Here is a 21,542-nt window from a genome sequence, read left to right as displayed (position 1 = left end):
TCATTTCTTGATTTTTTTTTCTTAGGTTGACCTAAATTAGCAATATCCAAATAATATAAATGTCATAAAATTAGCATATCCAAAACAAAATTTACAAGAAGATAAAATATTAATTTGAGCTGTGATAGTTTTTTCTTCAAATTAATTTAAAATTACATATGCCAGCTCATACATATTCATATAATCCATTAACTTATTGTAATTTGTAAGTAAATAAAATTTCAAAAGGAAAATTGTTACAAACATATGGGTACTCTATTAAGAAAGAGAAACATTATTTCATTTTGGACCAACTCACTGTTGGTTAGGGAGATTCCAATGATTCCTCTCTCTCTCTCTCTCTCTCTCTCTCTCTCTCTCTCTATACGCTTATATATTATTTATATGATTATAACAACTTATAAGTACACGTAACAGTTCATAAAAAAAAAGAAAAAAAAAAAGAAAAAAAAAGGTACACGTAACATAATCTCTTTTGTTTGAAGCTTATTTGGAATTCTGGGCTTGAAGGACCAATTAAGACATAGTTTGGATAGCGTTTTTCAATAGATGTTGCGCGTTTGTGTTTAATTTATGCGGATTTTATGCATTGTTCATGAAATCTGTAAATACTTTTTTTAATAAAAACGACTTTAAAACTAGGTCTCAAGATACTATTCACACATTTTAAAATTATTTTATTATAATATTTTTAATTTTTAATTTTTAATTTTCAATAACAAACAATTTCTAAATAGGTCCAATACGAAAAGCACAGGGTTACTTCCAAACAATTCTTACTGATCACAGCCAGGAAAGGAATAGACTCAACACAGACACGTGTTGGAACCTAGCATTTGAAAACTGAAAAACATCGAACAAAGCTGAATCAATGATCGCATGTCTACATTTCTTTATGACGAAAAACACCCCAACTCCATACCCAAATTTGCTGCCATTTCCAATTCCACCCATGAAATGTGTGGGATGGCATTAATGCCATTTCACGTAACTTGTGCACCCATTATTTACTTCCATTTATTTATTCCTCTTTGTGTTTTTTAATAGCAACACCAAAAAGAAAGGAAAAAGTAATAAAATAAATTAAAAAGTTTTGATATTCATATTTCAGAGTCACACCTTGCCTTGTGCTAAACCTCAACTGCAAATGGTTCTGGTTCTAGCAAGCAAGTTATGTTATTTTCTCCAAACCCAAAAAACTCTCTCTCTCTCAAAGACTTTTGTCTTTCTAATTCTTAAACGTGTTCCTACTTCTTCTTCATACAGATAAAGAGCTTCTAACAGACTTGGGGGTTTTTGTTCCTGACTTTGAGGATTGTATCTTCTTTACCTGGTGAGACTCTCTCAATGCTTTAAGATTGTCTTATAAAGTTCTGGTTTTTGTCTTTTAATCCTCGTACTTCTTCTTCTTTGTGATGTTCTTCTTGTTCAAACCAGTTACGGCCTTCTTGGGGGTTAAAGTGTTTTCTTCTCTTCTCTAATATTTTCAAATTATGTCTCATTTCCTGTTTCTTGAATTTTTTTTTTCCTCTTTTGGGTTTGAGTTGTTGATTAATAGTTTCATGGGATTCATGTTTTCAGCTGTATGATTGATGGGTTTTGTTTTGTTTTGATGAACTTTCCTCTCAAGTTGGCTGCTTTAAATTTTGGTGTATAACTGATGTGTGGGGTAATGTAAAACTGTTATGTGACCATTTTGTGTTAAAATGTTGATGAAGTTTGACCTAAATTCGCTTGAGTTTTTGTTGCTCCTAATGATTTTAAGGAGCTTTTATAGCTGTACACTTAACAAAGTTGAAAGACCCAATTATGATTATTGTGAAAACATTACTGAAATAGTGTTGTCAAAACCGAAGTGACTTATGTAATGGAGACAATTCAACATGTATGAACTTGTTTCTTATGGACTATTAGTGATCAAATTACTATTGAATATCATCAATGTAACCTACAAAAGGAAGATAAGAGACATTGCCTGTCACATTAGACCTTCATAGAAATTATGTAGAAATATGAATTTCAACTCAAGAGTGGACAATATAATGAAGTAGGAACTGAGTTTATAATATAATGTTGACAGGTGGACCACTCTATCTAAAGCTGGTGAATTCTAGTATTTGCATGGGTGATTGTTCATTCAGTGCTTGCTATGAAAGATACTTTTTTTTTTTTTTAATTTTATGGAGAAGGCATATTTGAGATGGATTGCTGCTATGTTTCAACATTAGTGTTCTTTGTTTGTGCTATTGGGTATTATCATTAAAGCTGTATTAATTTATGGCTGTTGTTAAGGTAACTGTTGTCTAGATGTGTAATAGTCTTTTCCCGAGTAGACTCATTGTGATGTAATTACTGTGGATGTTGTAATACAAATTTGCCTCTGTGGAACACTGGCCATCCAGTTTATGCATCAGGAAATTAGATGTGGATAAACATTTTGAAATTTCTGCATCAGTATCACCACAAAGTCGTGAAATAGTATGATAATCTCTGATCAAGTCTTCAAAGTATGCTTGATATGAACTGGCTTGTAATTGATGATGTCATTTCTTTCTTTGCATATGTTATGTGTCCTCTTTTGGTGATGTCTTAAGATAGTTCTTTTTGCACCCTTATATGCAGCTATTTTTCCTGTCCGAATCTGTGAGTTTATTACCAAATTGACTTTCTTTTTCATTGTCAATTTGCTAAAATATGGCCAGAGCCAGACACTGTAAATTGTTACATGGAGCATTGGATTGAGTTTGCTCAACTACGGTGCAAAGTAAACTGTGAACTGAATATTTAATCAAAAAAGCAAAATGACAACTGAGAGCCCTGTGAGAATGGTGGAAAGCAGCGGAGATAGAAAGTGGCACTCTTCTAAGGATGCTGCGACTTTTGGATCTCCATCAAAAAACATGGTGGCAGAGCAGTTGGGATTACTCTCGAAGGTGCAAAGAGTTAATGGAGGTCAAGCAGACATAATACCCAATAGAAGTGGTAGCGCTCCACCAAGCATGGAAGGTTCACTTGCAGCTATTAAGAATATCTTAATGCAACAGAACTCTAATCCAAATTCAAGCTTGGCTAATTTAAGCAGTGCAATTGAAAATTGCATGTCTGAGGAAGAACTGCGCTCTGATCCAGCATATGTTGCATACTACAGCTCTAACATCAACTTAAACCCAAGACTTCCTCCACCTCTTATCTCACAAGAGAATCAACGCCTGATGCGCCATATGGGTGTTTTTGGCAATAATTGGAGATCAACTTCAGTAGATGACAGTGGCAATGGATCCTTACATTTGTCTCAGGTCTCCCTTTCTACTCACACGGAGGAGTCTGAGAATGATAGATCACCAAGGCCAGCTTCCAACAATTTGGCTGAAAGTAGTACTGCATATATACCTGGACAGAACACAGTTTCTTTGGCTAGTCGTCATAAAAGTTTGGTTGATCTGATACAGGTATAGAATTCAGTAAGTGTTTTGGATTCTAATATGCATTATTTTCAATCAACAACCATTAAGCTTTAAAGTGCTTTTGAATGTTCTGTTGTTTATATTTGATTAAGTGTGTTTAACCCCTTCCCCTCTTTTCCATCTTGAATATCACAAAAGAAAGTTCCTAATATCCAACAATTCAAGTAGGTAAAGTTAACAAGGAGATAGGAAAAGAAAAATATTATTAGTTTGCTTTCATATGGATTACCTCATGAATTTCAAAAAACTTGTATTTGAGTGCTAGAAATGCATTTATTCTTATAGATGGTATACATAACAAACCACCCACTCTCCCCCCCCCCCCCCCCCCCCCCCCCAAAAAAAAAGAATCTATTTGTGTTGTTCTTTTGGGATATATGTGAATTTAAATTTTCTAGTATTATAAAAAGAAAAGGTGTTGACTTTGGCATCATGCTTCACTTTCCACAACTATCCTATCAGTTGTCTTAAAAAGCACTTAAATAGAAGGGTATCATTGGAAAGTAATAAGAATGCCCATTAGGAGTATATCTAACTGATGCAGTGCATCCTTGCAGCTGCATTGTGTTTCCTTGGTACTTGATTTTTTGGAACAGGTTTAAGTCTTGTGCATATTGTAACCAAAGTTGTTCGAGATAAGTGTTAGCTATTTAGTTGTATAGTATGCTTTGCGACGTGCAACTGATCTGAGTGAAGTTCTCGTATGTCATTAAAAAAAAAAGTGTTAGCTAGTTAGTTACACAATTAGTCAACCAGATTCTAGGAGCCTATGTTGTAAGGTTAGGCAATGGCATGCATTCTTTCCAACTATAAGTAGGCAAGGCTATTGTATTTTGTAATCAGTTGTGATCTGAGTTTTAAAAGTACAGCCCAGAACTAGTCTTTCAAAGAGTGTCCTCTTGAAGAGTTGTGTTTCCACTTTACATTCTCTAAGCAACTTAATCCCATTCCTCAAAACCAAAGTTCCTAGCCCGAGCCACATCACTCACTCCTTCTCTTGTCCCAATTAATTCATACACCAACATAAAAGAAAGATTGAGAGAGGGCCATTCTGTGTGTGGTGTGGTGCAATGCTATTGGTTTCATTTAAAAGATGATCCAAGTAGGGTTTTTTTTTTTTGGCACAGATAATCTCTTAGCTAGGATTGAAACACAAGTTGCGACAAATTGGAAATTGTCAGAGTCTACATTAAGATTGAGAAGATCTAATGATCTTTTGTTGGTGTTGAGCCATGTGTTTTATATACTTTGATCAATACAGAATTATGTTTGACATTTGTTTATGGCGGAAGGGTGAAACAAAGAAATAGTCTGGGAATTTGTTTCCCATAAAAAAAATTTCTTGGGATTTTTCTGTACATTCAATGTACTCTACAGATAAAAGAATACATAAAATTGAACATATAATTTTTCATATCATAATCTTTCAGAGACTGGCATCGCTAGTTTCTGACTTTCTGGGATCTTTGATTGAGTGAGATTGATAGAACACAAAAACTTCATTGATGTTTTCTGTTTTTTGATCTTGTGGTGGCAACTAACCATCCAAAAGATGGCGAGTTCTATATTATTCAACCATTACCTCATTAATTTTAGTTGCTTGCTTGTCAAATTGCCTGTTTACTTTGACTTCTAGCATTTGGTGCTTTAAATCTTTATCAGTTCTTGTCACCCGATTGTAGCCTTTTCCATTTGTGACATATATTTGTAATTTCAATTTAAACAATGTCTTGCTAATGGATTTTAATGCCTGATTTTACATGATGAATACTAGCCCTTTGATTCATAGTTTGCTATTTGCTTTTTATTTACTGACAATATCCTATTTCTGTCTGAGCTTATCCTCTACATTTTCTTGGTGAATTTGTAGGAAGACTTTCCCCGTACTCCTTCTCCAGTATATAATCTGTCTCGTTCAGCAGGCCATGCAACAGCAGAGGAACCAGTTGATTCTGATGTCCTTGCAATTTCATTGAATGTTTCTTCTGTTAATATTTCAAAGCTACCAGAAACAAATTCAGGCCCTACTGATGTTTGTTCAGAGTCTTGTGCTCTGGATGCACATGCTGTTGGATTGATATCCGATAATAGTCCTTTAGTGACCTCTTTGACGAGTCCTGATGGGATAGGGAACTCACCAATGCAAGAAAGCAATGAATCAAGCAGGAAAGATGTTGTTTCAAAGGATGATGCGTCAATTAGTGGAGCCCTTGGGCCAGATGTTTCAAGAAAGGAAACTAGAGCATCCAATGCAGAGAGTAACAGGAACAAACAGGAAGAGCCACAATCTTATGGGAGGAATATGCTGCACCACCATCCTTCTTCACAACGCGGTACTCCATATCAATTTCAGGGGGTCCAGGCTCAAGTAATTTCTCCAGGAATGAATCGTTCACATGTTGTTATGGAAAAAGTTCCAAATGGTCATCCCCATTTCTCCTCTCTTGGGGTACAGCCTCCATTGCATTCTCCTGGACTCACACCTCCCTTATATGCAACAGCAGCAGCTTATATGACGTCAGGAAATCCATATTACCCCAATTTTTATCCACCAGGGTTATTTACTCCTCAATACAGTGTGGGTGGATATGCTGTGAGTCCAGCACATCTTCCCCCATATATGGCTGGATACACTTCTAATGGTGCCATTCCTCTACCATTTGATGCCACTTCTGGCCCAAGCTTTAGTCGTCGAACTGTTGGTGCTTCAACAGGGGAAGGTTTCCCACTTGTGGGTGATGTGCAACATCTGAATAGGCCTTATGGGCAGCAAGGGATAATGCTTCAACCTTCTTTTGTGGATGCGCATCATATGCAATACTATCCGCAACCTTTTGATAATGCATATAGCATTGCATTTCATTCTCGGTTGGCATCAACAGGTGTCACAGAGGGCCAGTTTGATCCTTTTGCTTTACAAAAAGAGTCAAATGTTGCTTCTTATATGAGTGACCAGAAACTTCAGCATACAGCAAATGGAAGTCTGAGCATAATGAGTCCAAGAAACATGGGAGCAACTAATAGTGGCTATTTACGAAGTCCTAACTTGGGTATCATGACACAATTTCCAGCATCACCTCTTTCTAGTCCACTATTGCCATCATCTCCAGTGGGAGGAATGAATCATCCAGCTCAGCGAAATGAAATGAGGTTTCCACAAGGTTCAGTTAGAAATGCAGGAGTATATTCTGGATGGCAAGGGCAAAGAGGACTCTACAGCTTGGAGGAACCCAAAAGGCACTCTTTTCTTGAAGAGCTGAAGTCCAGCAATGCACGGAAGTTTGAACTCTCTGATATTGCAGGGCGTATTGTAGAATTCAGGCAAGGTTCTGTAGTATCTATTTTAAATTATATTTTTTGTTCTTTTCTTTCCCTTGATCTAAATAATGTGATTCATGTATCATTTCCATTCTAAAAATAATAATTTTTCATTTGTGTTTAACATCAGTGTTGATCAACATGGGAGTCGATTTATTCAGCAGAAGCTGGAATATTGCAGTGGTGAAGACAAGGCATCTGTTTTCAAAGAAGTTCTTCCACATGCTTCAAAATTAATGACAGATGTTTTTGGTAATTACGTTATCCAAAAGGTATGCTTTCCAAATTCATGTGCATCAAATTATAGATTTCTATAATCGTGTATGTTTTTGCTTGACGTGAACTTTTGGAATGGCTGGCTTGATTATTAAGTCATGTTGGTATTTTACAGTTTTTTGAACATGGAAGTCTTGAGCAGAGAAAGGAACTTGCAGATCAACTTGCAGGAATGATGTTGTCTTTAAGTTTGCAGATGTATGGTTGTCGTGTAATCCAGAAGGTATGTTAGAATGTGATGATAGATGTGCAGGCTTATAATTCCACCAAATTTGCTGCCCATTGCTGATGGATCTTAAGATTATGCACTAACATTTTAAAGAGAGAAAACAAAAAAAGAAAAAGAATCCTAAGTCGATGCTTTTTGACCTCCATGTGATTCCATAAAAGCTTAGGGATGGAGATAGCATGTAGGGTCCATAACAGTGGTAGATTTCAAGATTGCATCACTAAAGTTTCCTTCCTGACAGAATTTTCTTTAAGGATTTAGAAGAAGAGATATGGTAGTCAAAGAAATTTAATTTTGCTGTAAATTTGGGATGGAAATTTATTTTTGTCAAGTTTGTGTTTTGTGAATGGCTGCTTAGTATAATGGCTAGTGAATTTTCTTGGGACAGAGGTATTTGATTGACAGTGAGTTTGTTTAATGTTTCTCTGCTGGAAAGACAATCATATTTGGTTGAATTCACAGTCTGACAATGGTCAACCTAATTAATCTTCCCTTTTCACTATCTCTATGATAGATTAATGAGTCATTGGTTTCTCACTAGGAAGGTTGGTTTTATGGCTTCTATCCTCGGAGTGCACTTGAATGATTGAGAGGCTTTATAATTATGATTAAATTCATCATCTCTTAATAGCTTAAGCTTTTGGGAGAATCGGAAATTTATCATGATATCATAGCAAGAGGTTTGAGTTTGATCCTTGTCTTCACTTTACCTCCCATTTGAAATGTTAAAAATCCCATGTGTTGGGTCCACTTGTTAAGGGGGAGTTTGGGTTCACATATATGGGGGAATGTTAGAATTATGGTTATGTGATTAAATTCATCATTTTCTAACAATTTAAGCTATTGGGAGAATCAATAATTTATTAAGAAGTTTTAAATTATATCAATAGCCTTCTTTCTTGAAACCTTGTTTTGGGGAAGTAATAAAAGTGCATTATATCTTTCCTGAAGTTTCTTTGAGTTCCTGATTGCTGAATTTGAGAGATACATTTAAGACATTTAATATTTGGATTTTAATTGAATCTGCATTTTCCCCCCTTGAATATATTAATTCTGCTATCATATAATATTATTAATAGAGAATCATTTTTGTCACAATTATCATGTGCATGATGTCTTCTGAAAAAATGCATGATCTTTTGTATGTATAGATTGTGTTGCTGATCTTTTAGATAGATCTTAGGAATCTTCTCAGGAATCACATTTTAAAAGAGGTGGACTACTTTGATAGTTGCAATGCTTTTCTTTTCTTTTCTTTTTTCTTTTTGAATAATTTAGTATATCGTAATAAATGAGCAATGATACTCTTACACTCATTTTTTAACATCCGTTTTCATGTTCTAAAATGTGGACATCCCTGCATCAATTGTGGATATTGATGTAAAATAGTGGATGTAAACAAGTGTAAGAAAATATTTTCCTGTAATCTATATCCTTGGTTGTATAGTATATTCTTGAGCTTACCTTTTTGGAGTGATAAAAACAGAATTTTTGCTTTATACACCATATGTTTTTGTAATTTTTATGCATTTTAGTCTTTTGTTCTGATATCCATAGTGCACTGCCTGTGTGCTCTGGGTTTTGTAAAGCTTAGTTTTTCTTTCAATGAAGCATTATTACTTATCAAAAATGTTTTTGTTTTAGTTTGAGAGTGAATTTGAAGAATCAATTTGAATGCTATATAACATTACCATTATTTATTCAATCTTATTTTTCGAAGGATGGGTCTAGCAAAGGGTGCCAAAGTGAATGTATTGATTTGTTGCTAGGATATATTGAAATATGTCAAAATTTTGGGGGTATAAACATTATTATAAAGGGATTCAAATAAAATTAATATAAAGTTTCACTACTTAAAAAATAAAATTTAGGGGCCTTTGGGGGCCATGGCCCTCACTGATCCTACTGTAAAATTGTCTCCACTTCAATAGCATTCTCATTGACTCTTGATCGTGTGCTGGATTTTTATTTTAGGCCCTTGAAGTTATTGAGCTTGATCAGAAAATACAACTTGTGCATGAGCTTGATGGACATGTTATGAAATGTGTACTTGATCAAAATGGAAATCATGTTATACAGAAATGTATAGAATGTGTCCCTACAGAGAAAATTGGATTTATTATTTCTGCTTTTCGAGGTCAAGTTGCCACACTTTCTACCCATCCTTATGGTTGCCGTGTCATTCAGGTAAATAAAACATTTTGCTGGTTGCAGAGGCTCTAATCATACTGTGTTGTATCTTGGTATTGAATTTTTTATGTTTGATTTGTGATAGAGAGTTTTGGAGCATTGTTCAGATGAGCTGCATATTCAATCTATTGTGGATGAAATCTTAGAGTCAGCATATGTCCTTGCTCAAGATCAGTATGGCAATTATGTCACACAGGTTGGTCTTATCTACTTTTCAAAAAAATTATATTAATAGCATTAACTTTCCCTCGGTGAATCTTGGAAACTAAGATGGATCATACTGGTTGCAGCATGTTTTGGAGATGAGAAAGCTGCATGCAAGAAGTCAAATTATCAAGAAGTTGTCTGGGAAAATTGTACAAATGAGTCAGCATAAGTATGCTTCAAATGTTGTTGAGAAATGTTTGGAGCATGGAGATACTGCTGAACAAGAGCTCTTGATTGAGGAGATTATTGGGCAATCTGAGGAAAATGATACTTTATTGGTAAACCTTTTTATTTTTATTTTTTTTGCCTAGGGTAAATCAACTTAAAAGCAGATATAGGAAGCTAATATCATGATATCTCAAGATTGATTATTACCTTCAGTCCTGATAATCTTACCTAGTGCTTTGGCTTGGCCTGATCATTGGGCTTGACTCACTGAGGTCAGCTGACCCAAGCCAGTTTATATTGGCTTCAACTGTTTCCCAGGGTTTAACAGTTAAGTATGGATCTAATTCCAGGCTTTTTTTATTTTATTTTATTTTTTGATAGAAACCGGATCCAGGATTAGTGCAAATATATGGGCCCCAAACCAGGCATGTTTATAACTGCTGCTTTTAGATGCTACCTATGAAGATATATCAAATCATGCCTTTTTTCTTAGGCAACTCTTAAGCCGTGCTCTTTGTTACCAGGAATCATGTATAAACATTAACAGAAAGTTATATGAGCAAGCTATAGGGTGAGGCCGTAGATCAAAGACCCAATGGGTGCATGTGTAACTTAACATTTAAAAAAAAAAAAAAAGTTACAAGAAATCAAATTCGTTAAGAAAAATTGCCAAGGTCCAACCCCCCCCCCCCCCCTTGGGAAAAAAAAAAAATCAAACTTGGCCCACCCAATTCCATATTAGTTTTTAGAACTACTGCCAAGAAATTTAGGTCTCACAATGTAGCAAATAAAATATACCATTCTGGTGCTTTTCCTCATGTCTCCACCAGCTACAGATTAGATATGGCTAATTTGACATTAAATTAATTAACTTTTAATTTTTTTTTTTTTTTTAGTTTTCAATACTGATGCGTTCCCGATTCCATTGAGTACTTAATTCTTTTGTCTTTTCACTGCTGAGATGCTTTTACCCGTATATCCTAATGATACTTTATTTGTACTTTCATTGTTAATGTGAACCCATTTTCTCTTCCCTTAACTTGTTGTAAACTCTTTAAAGTGCTGAAAAAATGAAATAACGTTGTGTTTTACTTGATATGCACCAGTGAGCTCTAGCTCAAATATTACTTCCTCCTTACATGGTGTGGTCATGGGTTTAAGATCCTTTGAGTGCATGTGTAACTTACCAATAGGGAATACTCAATGTCATTGCATATTCTTCTCTCTTTAATGAGCTTGTTGTGAAGTAAAATATGGACATTTCTGGACATTGTTCATAGCTTGCTAGTTGGAACTTTTTTGCATCTTGGAAGTCGGAACTTTTTTTTTCCTAGTTACTAAAGCTTTTTGTTGTTTCAATTTTTATTTACTAGGCAATGATGAAGGACCAATTTGCAAATTATGTGGTCCAGAAGATTCTTGAAATGAGCAATGATAAACAGCGGGAAATATTGCTAAATCGTGTAAGAGTTCATCTACAAGCATTGAAGAAATACACTTACGGGAAACACATAGTTGCTCGATTTGAACAACTCATTGGTGAAGGTGTGAAAATTGTCTCTTTAATCCATGTGCATGTATAAATCCATGATTATTTGGCGTCCATTTTATCTATAAGGGAAATGGGACTAAAGCTTAGCTTGGCTTTGTACATGTACACACACTTATTTGCACGCAATTAAGCATGGCTTGAGCGAAATGCTTATTTAACATTCAGACCAAAGGGGTCCAAATATGCGAAATAGTTGTCATCATGAGTCCTCTTTGAACATACTATGAGTTCTACATCAGTTGCAATAGAAAGGTATTGGCCAATTAACGTATGATTCCATATCTCTGACCATTACATCCGCTTGTCCTCTCACCTCTTTGACAAAGTCAGAATAATTGTTAATGCTATAAATTTTATTTTTAATTTTAATGCTTAAGCTGTATATCAAACCCCACACTGCAGTCTATCCTTTGACCAGTCAGAATACAGGCTTGTTACTGAACAAGAAGGAACACTAGCTTGGTTCTCTTTTTATTTCAACTGACTTATTGCAGTTAGCCTTAATGTTTGTTTAAATTGATGTAGTGATATTTTCAAAATTCTTTGTCAAAAGGCTGATCAATTGATCTAGTTGTACGCAATATAACTTACCATCATTCATGAAGACATAATAGATTACCATTTAGTAGAAAGTCTCGTAAATACTGATTGCCATTGTGATCTTATTCATCTTAGCATTATACTTTGGTAAATGGCTTGTGCACACATCACCTTGTTGAATTGGGCTTTTGAAATTGATAGTTCAATAGAACAGCATCTCTCTCTCTCTCTCTGATGCACTCCACAAGCACAGGCTCTTTTTCTATGTTAAAAATGAAACGAATATTTGCCTTGGATGGTGGGCTGCACCTAAACAGTGGCTTTCTTGATCAGATTATAAATATCTTCTGTTGTTGATTTTGTAACATGCAGAAAGTCAAGCCTCTGAATCTGATGGTACTCAGAATGGGACAGCATTGCTTCCAAGTTAAATGCCGGTGGAAAGCAGATAGTCGTTAGTAGAAAAACTTAAGATGGGCAAAAACTGATTTCATTCTTTTTTTCAAATGTAATCCCATTATTGCTGCTGCTTCTGCTGTTGTTGGCTGCCAAGTATATTTATGTAATTAAATATCATCAAAGTGTGTCTATGTATATATATGTATAGAAATTATCAATAAATCAATGATCAAAGTAATCTCACTGCCCGGAAATTATGTGGTTTCTTGTGCAATAATCTTTATCCTTGTTGTTGAATTTCCGTTAATTATTATGCTATAAAGTAAAGCTTGTTCTTGCAAGTCATTGCGTGGCTGCTAGGTAATTGAAGTGAGGAAAAAAACGAATATGGGAGTTGATCAGTCAGTTGGACTTTTATTTATATAAATCAAATATAGAAAAAGAAACTATATTAATAGGGAATGTTCAATTTCGGCTCTGAACAAACATTTGATGAATTTATGATGTTGGTAATGGTTGACGAGATGGAATGAAGTATGAATTTCTTGTAATATAAAATTATGATTCTAAAAATATACTAAGGGTCTGTTTGGATAGAACTTATTTTGCTGAAACTGAAAACTGAAAACACTGTAGCAAAATAATTTTTAAATGTGTGAATAGTATCGTGGGACCCATTTTTAATGAAAAAGTTGGTGAAAAGTGAAGTTTGTGGGTCCGTAAACAATAAATGGGACCCACTGGTGTGCATTTCACGGCTTATTTTGTTGTAAACAGTACATGAGTTGATGAAAAGTGTACAGTGAATAGGTTGAAAAGTCAAAAACTACGGCAGGAAAAAAAAAAAAAAAAAAAAGAAGAGACAAAAACGCAAACGCAGAATAAGTTGAATCCAAACTCTGCCTAAATCTTAAAAAATTAATGTTATATATATATATATATATATGTGTGTGTGTGTGTGTGTGAGAAAAAGTATGATTTTTTTTTTCTTTCTTTTTCTTTTGGATAGGAAATTGGAACTTTTAAAAATTAATTGAAAGAGTATACATCGTTTTGAGAGAGTGTGTTCTAGAAAACAAGAGTTCACTTTAATCTAGGTAACATAATGCTCAACACCCTGGGCATGTTTTGCTCTCAAACGAATAAGGCTATTGCTATTCCAATGAACATGAGAAACTTCAAACCTACGAAAAGTATGAGAAGGAGAAACAATTCCATACATAACTGGCATTAGAAACCACCAAAGAATCACCCTCCAAGAATGACAAGTTGCTGAAATTTGGGCTAATGTGATAGGAACATCTTAATGTTTTTAAATTTGGAGACATCCAAGTTTAAATCCCTCCCTCTATTGTGAAAAATGAAAAAACGAGAGCTAAAAATTAGATAGGTTTTTATTTTTTTCTAGAATGAAAAATTAGATAGGCTGAATAATAAAAGTAGAAGTAGACAATGTTATTGCATAGGTGGGTGGGTCAAAGTTTGATTATTTGACCCGACCCACTGCGGCATTTTATATATATATATATATTGGGGTTTGAATGAGTCCAAAGTCCAGATATAGAAAGAAGAAGAAGAAGAAAGGAAGGAAGATGAAGATGAAGATGAAGATGAAGAAGAAGTAACAGTAACAGAAAGAAAAGAAAGAAAGAGAGCTGTCAAAGGATGATGGATAGCAGCACAGCAAAGAGAGAAAAGAGGAGGAGGCAGAGTGAGAAATCTCGAGCGTTGATATTGATTGGAGTAATTGTAAGCGGTAGTTTGGTTTACTATCACTGCGCCTATCGAGGAGCCAGCGTCGTCTCTTTGATATCGGACGTACTCATCGTCCTCCTTTGCTCTCTCGCCATTCTCGGCCTCCTCTTCCGCCAACTCACCATCCAGTACTTCCTCTCTTTTTCTTTGCTTAATTAATTACTATGATTTTTTACGAATAATTTATTAATTGATATATATATATAGGGTTCCCGTAGACCCACTGGAGTGGCAGATATCTCAGGACACAGCCAATAGCATAGTGGCTTGGTTAGCTAATACCATTGGTGCTGCCGAGTCTGTTCTTAGGGTTGCTGCCACTGGCCATGACAAGCGCCTCTTTTTCAAGGTCTCTCTCTCTTTCTTTTACTTTGTTTATATGATGATTGTTGATTTGTAAGATTAGCAGCAGGGAATTGGGGGAAGGAACACCTTCTACTTCATTCTATTTTTATTACCATTTGCAAATAATTGATTTCTCAGATGGGGGGAGATTTTTGTACTTTAAAAACTTAATTGAAGAACCTGCAACTAAATATTTTTCATTTTTAATTGAGACTTTCCAAGTTGATCTTCTAATTTGCGCACCGTATTCCTGTGTATGTGACAATAACATTGCTGCAGGTGAAATAGGTTTAAGCATACTGAAGCATGTTTTGGCATGCTAAAATGCTATGGCTTTGGTAGCTTCTTCATCTGAATAGTTGATTCCCTAGATTGCATGTGCACCTGTTGATCATCATTTAGTAAGCAACAACGTGAACCTAAACATCAACTTTAATGGTGGAATTTATTTGTGAGAATTTTGTGCCACTTGCAAGATGGAATTTTAGTGAAGCACTCAAACCCTGCTACAAAATTATTAGGAACCCTATCCCCCCCCCCCCCCCCTTTATTTTTCCCCCTCTTCTTCTCTTATTAGGTATGGAGGTGGCTCATTTCATCTAGGAAGCACGGACACTTCATTTTGGGTGTCGTACCCGCCATGTCATGTTATAATTTTTCAGAGATTGCTCATGTCATACCTGTACCTGCACCTATGTCTATGCTTCCTAGCATTTCATACTAGTAATATTGTAGTTAATGTCATCAGAGAATGAAATAAATAACTTCTTTTTTTTCCTTTTTAGTTATGGTTGTTGTGGATAGCTAACCTGATAATTTATATATGATGTAATTCTTTCTTCAGGTGGTGATTTGTCTTTACATACTATCAGCTTTGGGAAGATTAGTTTCAGGTGTTACAGTTGCCTATGCTGGTATGTTGCTGCTTACATGTGCATTAAAACTTGATGACAATCTGAATTGTTTTACATCAATGTTAGCAAATTTTTATGGGTGGCGCATGATTTTAATAACTTTCTTCAACAAAGATGCAATGAAGTCTTTAATTTGTAGATACATTGTGGTTGATGCCCTAGACTCATCTGTCTAGCTCATTCTACTTTTTGTGGTTTAAATCTCTGTTTGTACATGTCTGTGGTGAGTCTGATTGTCTACTCTTATTATTTTATGATGCCATCATTTTTGCTACCTTGTAATAGTGGGAAATGGTTCTGGTACATTTTCTCTTGAAGAATATGTTACATTGTTGCTAGGAACCGTGTAATGAAAGGAAGAATCATTTTTTCAAATGCTTGAGAGGCAGCTGGCTTCCTGGATGTGGACATGCTGTGCATAGTGCAATTTTATATTATACATATATTTGGGTAATGTTGCATGGTAATGTTTGGCCATAATAAATAAGGTTAGAAAGTTGAGACCTCCTGCTGTCCTAGATCAATATTGATGCTAGCCAATTTGATCTGCTACTCATGGAGTGCCTACTGAGTAGGAATCATACTTAGATTTCACCATTTATGAAATACTCCCTTTTTCTGATATCATTATGACTGCCAATTCTGAAGCCTTATCTAATTTTGTTGTAGTTTCCATGTCAAACTGTCCGTGTTAGCTTTAAGAATTTTATTTCTATACCATCCATGCTGTCGTGCATGTAATGTCTAATGCCTAGTTAACAAAACAGTTAAAATTTGGATGCTATACTCCTAAAACTTTGGGGTCAGCTATGGCTCTTCAACAAGCTAATCAAAGATGGCCATATTTATTTTTTCCTGCCATTCTATCCTATGCAAAATCACTTTTTGTAAGCTCCTTCTCTGACACGTCATTTTTTACTATGAATATCATTTTAGGTCATCCTCCCATCTTTTTACATTTCCTCGACTTGAATCAACTCACTCTTCTTCTTTGATGCATATTTTGCTCTTCTTTGCACATGACCAAACCATCTTAAGTGACTCTTCCTCATCTTTTCATTAATAAGGGTCATTGCTGTCTTTAAGCAAATCTCTTCATTTTGAATATCTCTGTCTTGTATTTTCACTTATTCATTTCAATACTCATTTCAACTACACTTATTTTAGAACATGTTTCTAAATAGACCAATATTCAATATCATAGAGCATAGTTGGTCTTATGGCAGTCTTTTTAAAGGAAAATATTTGTGTAGGTTAAAGGAAAATTCCGAAGCCCTATTATGGTTCTTAAACGTGTAGAAAAAACTCTTCAAAAAGGAATCATACATAAACTAGGGAAGATATTATAACTTGCTTAAAATATTCAAAGTTCATTTGTTTGGATTGTCTTCCATTTTAGTGAGGCTTATTTTTCTGATATATCCACGTTACATATATAGATCTCAAAGCTTTTATGTATCTTTGAATCTCGCTTGAAATTCCAGCGACTTATTTGTATATTTTTTTTCTTCTTGCATCAGGGTTGTGCTTGTTTTGTCTGTACATGTTAGCAGAGACGTCTCAATCAGTGTCTCAGTTTCTGAGGGGAAGAAATGGCAATACAGATACTTCGGAGCAGGATATCATGTAGTCTGCTTGTTTTTTAATTTATCATGTATGGCCATTGTTATATTTGTAATTTACCATGTAGGCAGTCTCACTCGATAAGTGTTAACAAAGAGTTAGCTGTAGAGAACCAATTTCAGGTTTAAGATTTTATTTTTTTGGATTTTTTTTTATAAGATATTTTTTTGGATCTAACAATGGGTAAAGTCTCACATTATTTAAATTTTAAATAACGTGGTACTTTGATACATTGTTATATTTGTAATATCTAATCTTAGCAATGAAATGTAGCTATTTTAAATGTGGATGATCCTAATACCCAATGGAGATGCTACTGTTCTCCCTTTTTCTTTTTAAGTATTGGTTAATGAGTGTCCTGCAAGCACAAGTTAAGGTGCATTTGACACTTCATTTAATGATGTTTTTATATTTTCTTAAAAATAAAAATAAAATCAAACTATATACTAAATAGTATATGAATCTCCAGAAAAGCTTAAAAGATCACATTGAATTTGTACTTGCAAATCAATTAATTATTGATAAGTGAATTTTTATCTTCAAAAAATATACATTTTGGCTCATTATTAAATATATATTATTTCTCAACCTACACCTTTAAGGTGCTTGTTAACAAGACCTTTTTTATTCTTTGTCCTTTTTATGATATGCTCTTTTTGCATTTTATAGTATGCTCTTTCTTTCACTGTCTTCTTTAAAATTATTAGTATTTCATAAATGAAATCCTGTAAATACCATCCTGGAATTTTGACAAAAATATTAATTTAACCAATTGAGTCTTTATTTGAAAAAATTAATTTTATTCATATGAATGTGACAAATCAAACATTCAGTTAGTATTTTATGTATATCTTGTAACTCAGTGATGTTAGCTTCAGACTGTTCTCTTTGTAGGGAGATATTAGGCTGGAATTTCCTGCCACTTATTATAAGGGAAAGCAAAATATATAAATAGTAGACCTATCGATGTTTCTTTTAATTGTACTTTAAAAGACACTTTTTATTTTAAGATATTTTTAAATTCTAACGCTATGTTTGACTATGTAAAATATTCTCAAGTAAAAATATTTTTCTAAAAAGAAAATATTTTCAAGTATTTAATTGCATCCCAAAAAAATGCTTTGGAAAATATTTTAATGTGTTTGGTTGTGTTTTTGAACATCCTCTAAAAAACACATTCTCTACTAGTTCTCACATTTTTTTCAGCTTCCAGACAATTATTATAATAGAAAATCTCAATATATAAACCAAAGAACCAAAAAATATAAGAAAAAAAATTGTCCTTCCTTAAACGGGACATCGATAATGAGAGAGGGGGAGAGAGATAGATTGAGAGAAAGAGATAGGTAAAGGCAGTGGCAAGATTGTGAAAGATGGTGCCAAGCTTGAGGCGACAGTGACAAGATTGGTGGTTCGATCTAAAGGCGACAGAGATGGCATGGATGGGTGGCAGGTTGTAGATTGGTGACATGCGGTTCAAGATTTGGCATTTGGTTGGTTAGAGGGAAAGAGAGAGATAAAGGGAGGAAGAGAAGAGGAAGAGAGATGAAGAGAGGAGGAAGACAGAGGGATGGCAAACAGAGCTTGCACAAGGGACGGTGGTGTGGTGAACCGGGTGTCCGAAGCTTTTTGTGCTCTCTCTCTCTCTCTCTCTCTCTCCAGGTGGCTGAGTTGTGAGTGGGATGGAAATAGGTTAAAGGTAAAATGACTATGTAATCCGTTTTACACTCCTAGAGGCTCTAGTTTACGGTTATCTGAAATTTATTTCCAGTTTAACCATATTTTCATGTGTACCCAAACATCCTCAATGGTGTAAAATGTTTTCCCCAATTTCCTTTATAACCGAAACAAACACAGCCTAAATTGTCAATACCTATTGGCGTTTATTTTTTAATGGTACTTCAAAGACTCATTTAATAATTTTTACACTCCAAAACAGAATTGGACCAAAATAGATTGAGTGGATCAAATTGGATTGAAATGGACTAAATAAACCAATGGACCGAAATAGACCAAAAGACCAAAAGACCAAAATGGGTAAGTGAAAAATATTCACTCATATCTTTTAATCTTATTCTTTTGTATCTCATCATTGTCTATGTTCTTTTGTATATTTCAAAAACTTGTATTAAATAAGATTTTTTTTTTTTAATCTTAATTAGACAACATTACAACAAGGGGTAGAGTTATGATTTACCCCAAGAGGCAAGACATTAAATTGCCAAACTGGTCAGGTTTTCCATTTTTATTTGAAGATATGCATTCATGTTTTGGTTAACAATGTTAAACGAAATCATCTATGATCTATCCACAAGAGAAACTTATGCAATAGGGTCTCAAAGGTGACATAGCTTGTGTTTTATGCAGAAAATACTTGGAAAGGTATTAACTATTAAGGTAAGACTTTAACAACTTTAGATGACGTTTCCAACGGAATAGGATAATTCATGGTAGCCAAGTAAAAACTCAAAATTGACAAAAAGGTGTTATTTTAATTTATATCAAATGAGAAGTAAAACTAAAATCTCAAGTGGCACTAGCAACAAAAGGAAGGCTCAACTCAAGGACTCAGTATTAAATCTCTTTGCTAATAATCTTGGTGGATTCCAATTTTTGTCCTAAACAGAAATTCATCTTTATAACTCTACCAAAGATGCATTTGCGCACATCTTTCTAGAAAATGAAATGCATTTTGCATTTCTAGTTTTTTGGAGCCAAGTTTCTCAAAAAATTATTTACATTCTGCAACATGTCCCATTAAAAAGAAATTCAATAAGAACGGTAACCATTTTTTTTTTTTTTTTGGGAGCAATTTAAGCACTCCTATTAATATATAATCTTAAACAACACAACAATTAGGTTCGATTCAAATTGCGGAGATAACACATGGAGTTGGAGGAAAATTTTAAAACTTAGAGAAGAGGTAAGAACCCTCATTAAATTTGAAGTAGGTTCAGCTAAAAATATATTTCTTTGGCATGATTGGTGGCATCCAGATAGTACTCTATATCAAAAATATGGACATAGAGCTATATATGATGCTACTAGTAACTTCAATGCCAATGTCTCAACTCTCAAGTGTCTTACAAGTTACAAGGAAAGAGTTGGATTTGGAAACCTGCAAGATCAGAAAATTTAGTGAACCTACAAAGCAAGCTTGGTTTAGTGGTATTGGGAGAGGAAGAAAAGCCAATATGGATTCCCTCCTGTTAGAAATTGGGTAGGTTTTGACCCAACCCATAAACATAGGATCATCCACATTGGTTATCTGATAAGTAAGTTTGAATTTAAATTATCTGATATTGATATGAGTTGTCAAGATCAGTAGTGAAGTAATTTAAACTTAACAGTTGAGTACTTTTGGGGATCATTTATCTGAATCTCTACTAGTATTTAAAGTACTCCTATAGCAGTCAGATGTGAATTACTATGAGTGAAGATTTGTATATTTTTTGAGTACTCTCTCAAAATAAGCCATCTCTCTGGGGCAACATTTATTGTTCCCTATAATTTGGAGCGTGGAAATTAGGAGAGACGTAGCCTCTTCTGCGACTTGAAGGTGTTCCACAAAGGAGAAGTGATTGTGAGGAGTTAGTAAAGCAAGTGAAGAACAAGATTCGGCAATTTGGTGATTCATTCCACCGAAAGTATGTGTCTATATGACCCATAGTTTTTTATTTAGCACATCCACATCTAATCATCACTCTCGTGTAGAAGCTAATGTGAAAATTGGTTTGGTTTCCTAGCCATATTCCTAAGCATGCTTTTATAGGGTGGCTAGCTATTCAAAATAGAATCACCACAAAGGACATATTGCTACAATGGGAGCTCAATATTGATCCACAGTGAGCTTTATGCAGGAGCAGAAGCGAGAGAAAAGAATGGAATCATTTTATGATAATATTACTATTAGACTCTTATCTTAAATATTTCTTGAATTTAACTAATAATTTTATAAAATAAAAATATGTACATAAACTTGTTGTGGGGCCAGAGAATTTGTGGTCCCGGCCCACTTTCCATTAGGGCCCAAGGCCCGCACCGAGGAGAGTAGTTGCCGAGGACAAGTAGCGAAAGTCCAAATGGCCCAGAGATGCAGCCGAGGATGATCCTGTCCTCGGCATCCTGAGGACTAAAAGGGAATAACGGCACGTTATCAAAGGCAGCCTCCAAAGCGCTCCTAAAGGAAAAGGCGAGTGGAATGGGACTCGCACGGGGGTGCGGTGTGGGGATGGTTCAAGGAAAAGACGTCACCTCCGCATTGAATGCGCCAACAAACGTCCTAGTCACATTGATGAGAAAAGACTCCTGAACAGTGTGGTTTCGGTTATTGCAACTAACAGAAAGTGGGGGAAGACGGTTGATGGGATAGGTACTCGAGTAGTTACCTGCTTGATCAACAAATGGAAGGTCAGGATCAACTAAGAAAGGCTATATAATGTAAGGGCTTATGCGCCAAAAGGAGGACCATGGTACCCAAAAAAGTGAAAGGAATAATAAGAACATTAAGCTCAACAGACAAGGTCCATGGACAAACTTAGTTCACCTCTATGTGTCCATCA

General features: G+C 34.8%; 2 protein-coding genes across 3 annotated transcripts; both read left to right on the top strand.

The window, feature by feature from the left end:
* The first annotated feature begins 1,085 nt into the window (after nucleotides 1-1,085).
* LOC126727659 (pumilio homolog 5) lies at nucleotides 1,086-14,781 on the top strand. 2 transcript variants are annotated; one of them, XM_050433582.1, is made up of 10 exons: nucleotides 1,095-1,333; nucleotides 2,703-3,449; nucleotides 5,335-6,785; nucleotides 6,913-7,054; nucleotides 7,174-7,281; nucleotides 9,262-9,474; nucleotides 9,563-9,673; nucleotides 9,768-9,962; nucleotides 11,226-11,397; nucleotides 12,317-12,620. In XM_050433582.1, the coding sequence occupies exons 2-10, from the start codon at nucleotides 2,802-2,804 to the stop codon at nucleotides 12,373-12,375; spliced, it is 3,099 nt and encodes a 1,032-aa protein (XP_050289539.1). In that variant the 5' UTR covers nucleotides 1,095-1,333; nucleotides 2,703-2,801; the 3' UTR covers nucleotides 12,376-12,620. The 2 variants fall into 2 exon arrangements, with proteins under 2 accessions (XP_050289540.1, XP_050289539.1); XM_050433583.1 differs by lacking the exons at nucleotides 9,768-9,962; nucleotides 11,226-11,397; nucleotides 12,317-12,620 and adding an exon at nucleotides 14,749-14,781 and having other exon boundaries at nucleotides 1,086-1,333.
* Nucleotides 13,915-17,307, top strand: LOC126727660 (reticulon-like protein B22). The gene is made up of 4 exons (XM_050433584.1): nucleotides 13,915-14,226; nucleotides 14,306-14,447; nucleotides 15,288-15,357; nucleotides 16,878-17,307. Exons 1-4 carry the CDS (start codon nucleotides 14,009-14,011, stop codon nucleotides 16,985-16,987), a joined length of 540 nt encoding a protein of 179 aa, XP_050289541.1. The 5' UTR covers nucleotides 13,915-14,008; the 3' UTR covers nucleotides 16,988-17,307.
* Nucleotides 17,308-21,542: the final 4,235 nt, after the last annotated feature.

Source organism: Quercus robur, chromosome 5, assembly GCF_932294415.1.
Source record: "Quercus robur chromosome 5, dhQueRobu3.1, whole genome shotgun sequence".
Lineage (NCBI taxonomy): Eukaryota > Viridiplantae > Streptophyta > Magnoliopsida > Fagales > Fagaceae > Quercus > Quercus robur.
The sequence above is the reverse complement of the archived record's forward strand: the minus strand, read 5'-3'. Positions and strand labels throughout refer to the sequence as shown.

Excerpts from the sequence above, each read along its gene's own strand:
- LOC126727660 (XM_050433584.1), top strand. The coding sequence starts at position 14,009 with ATGATGGATAGCAGCACAGCAAAGAGAGAAAAGAGGAGGAGGCAGAGT. Across the intron at positions 14,448-15,287 it reads ACAAGCGCCTCTTTTTCAAG|GTGGTGATTTGTCTTTACAT; the intron begins GTCTCTCTCTCT and ends TTCTTTCTTCAG. Across the intron at positions 15,358-16,877 it reads TGTTACAGTTGCCTATGCTG|GGTTGTGCTTGTTTTGTCTG; the intron begins GTATGTTGCTGC and ends TTCTTGCATCAG.
- LOC126727659 (XM_050433582.1), top strand. The coding sequence starts at position 2,802 with ATGACAACTGAGAGCCCTGTGAGAATGGTGGAAAGCAGCGGAGATAGA. Across the intron at positions 3,450-5,334 it reads GTTTGGTTGATCTGATACAG|GAAGACTTTCCCCGTACTCC; the intron begins GTATAGAATTCA and ends GTGAATTTGTAG. Across the intron at positions 9,963-11,225 it reads AGGAAAATGATACTTTATTG|GCAATGATGAAGGACCAATT; the intron begins GTAAACCTTTTT and ends TTTATTTACTAG.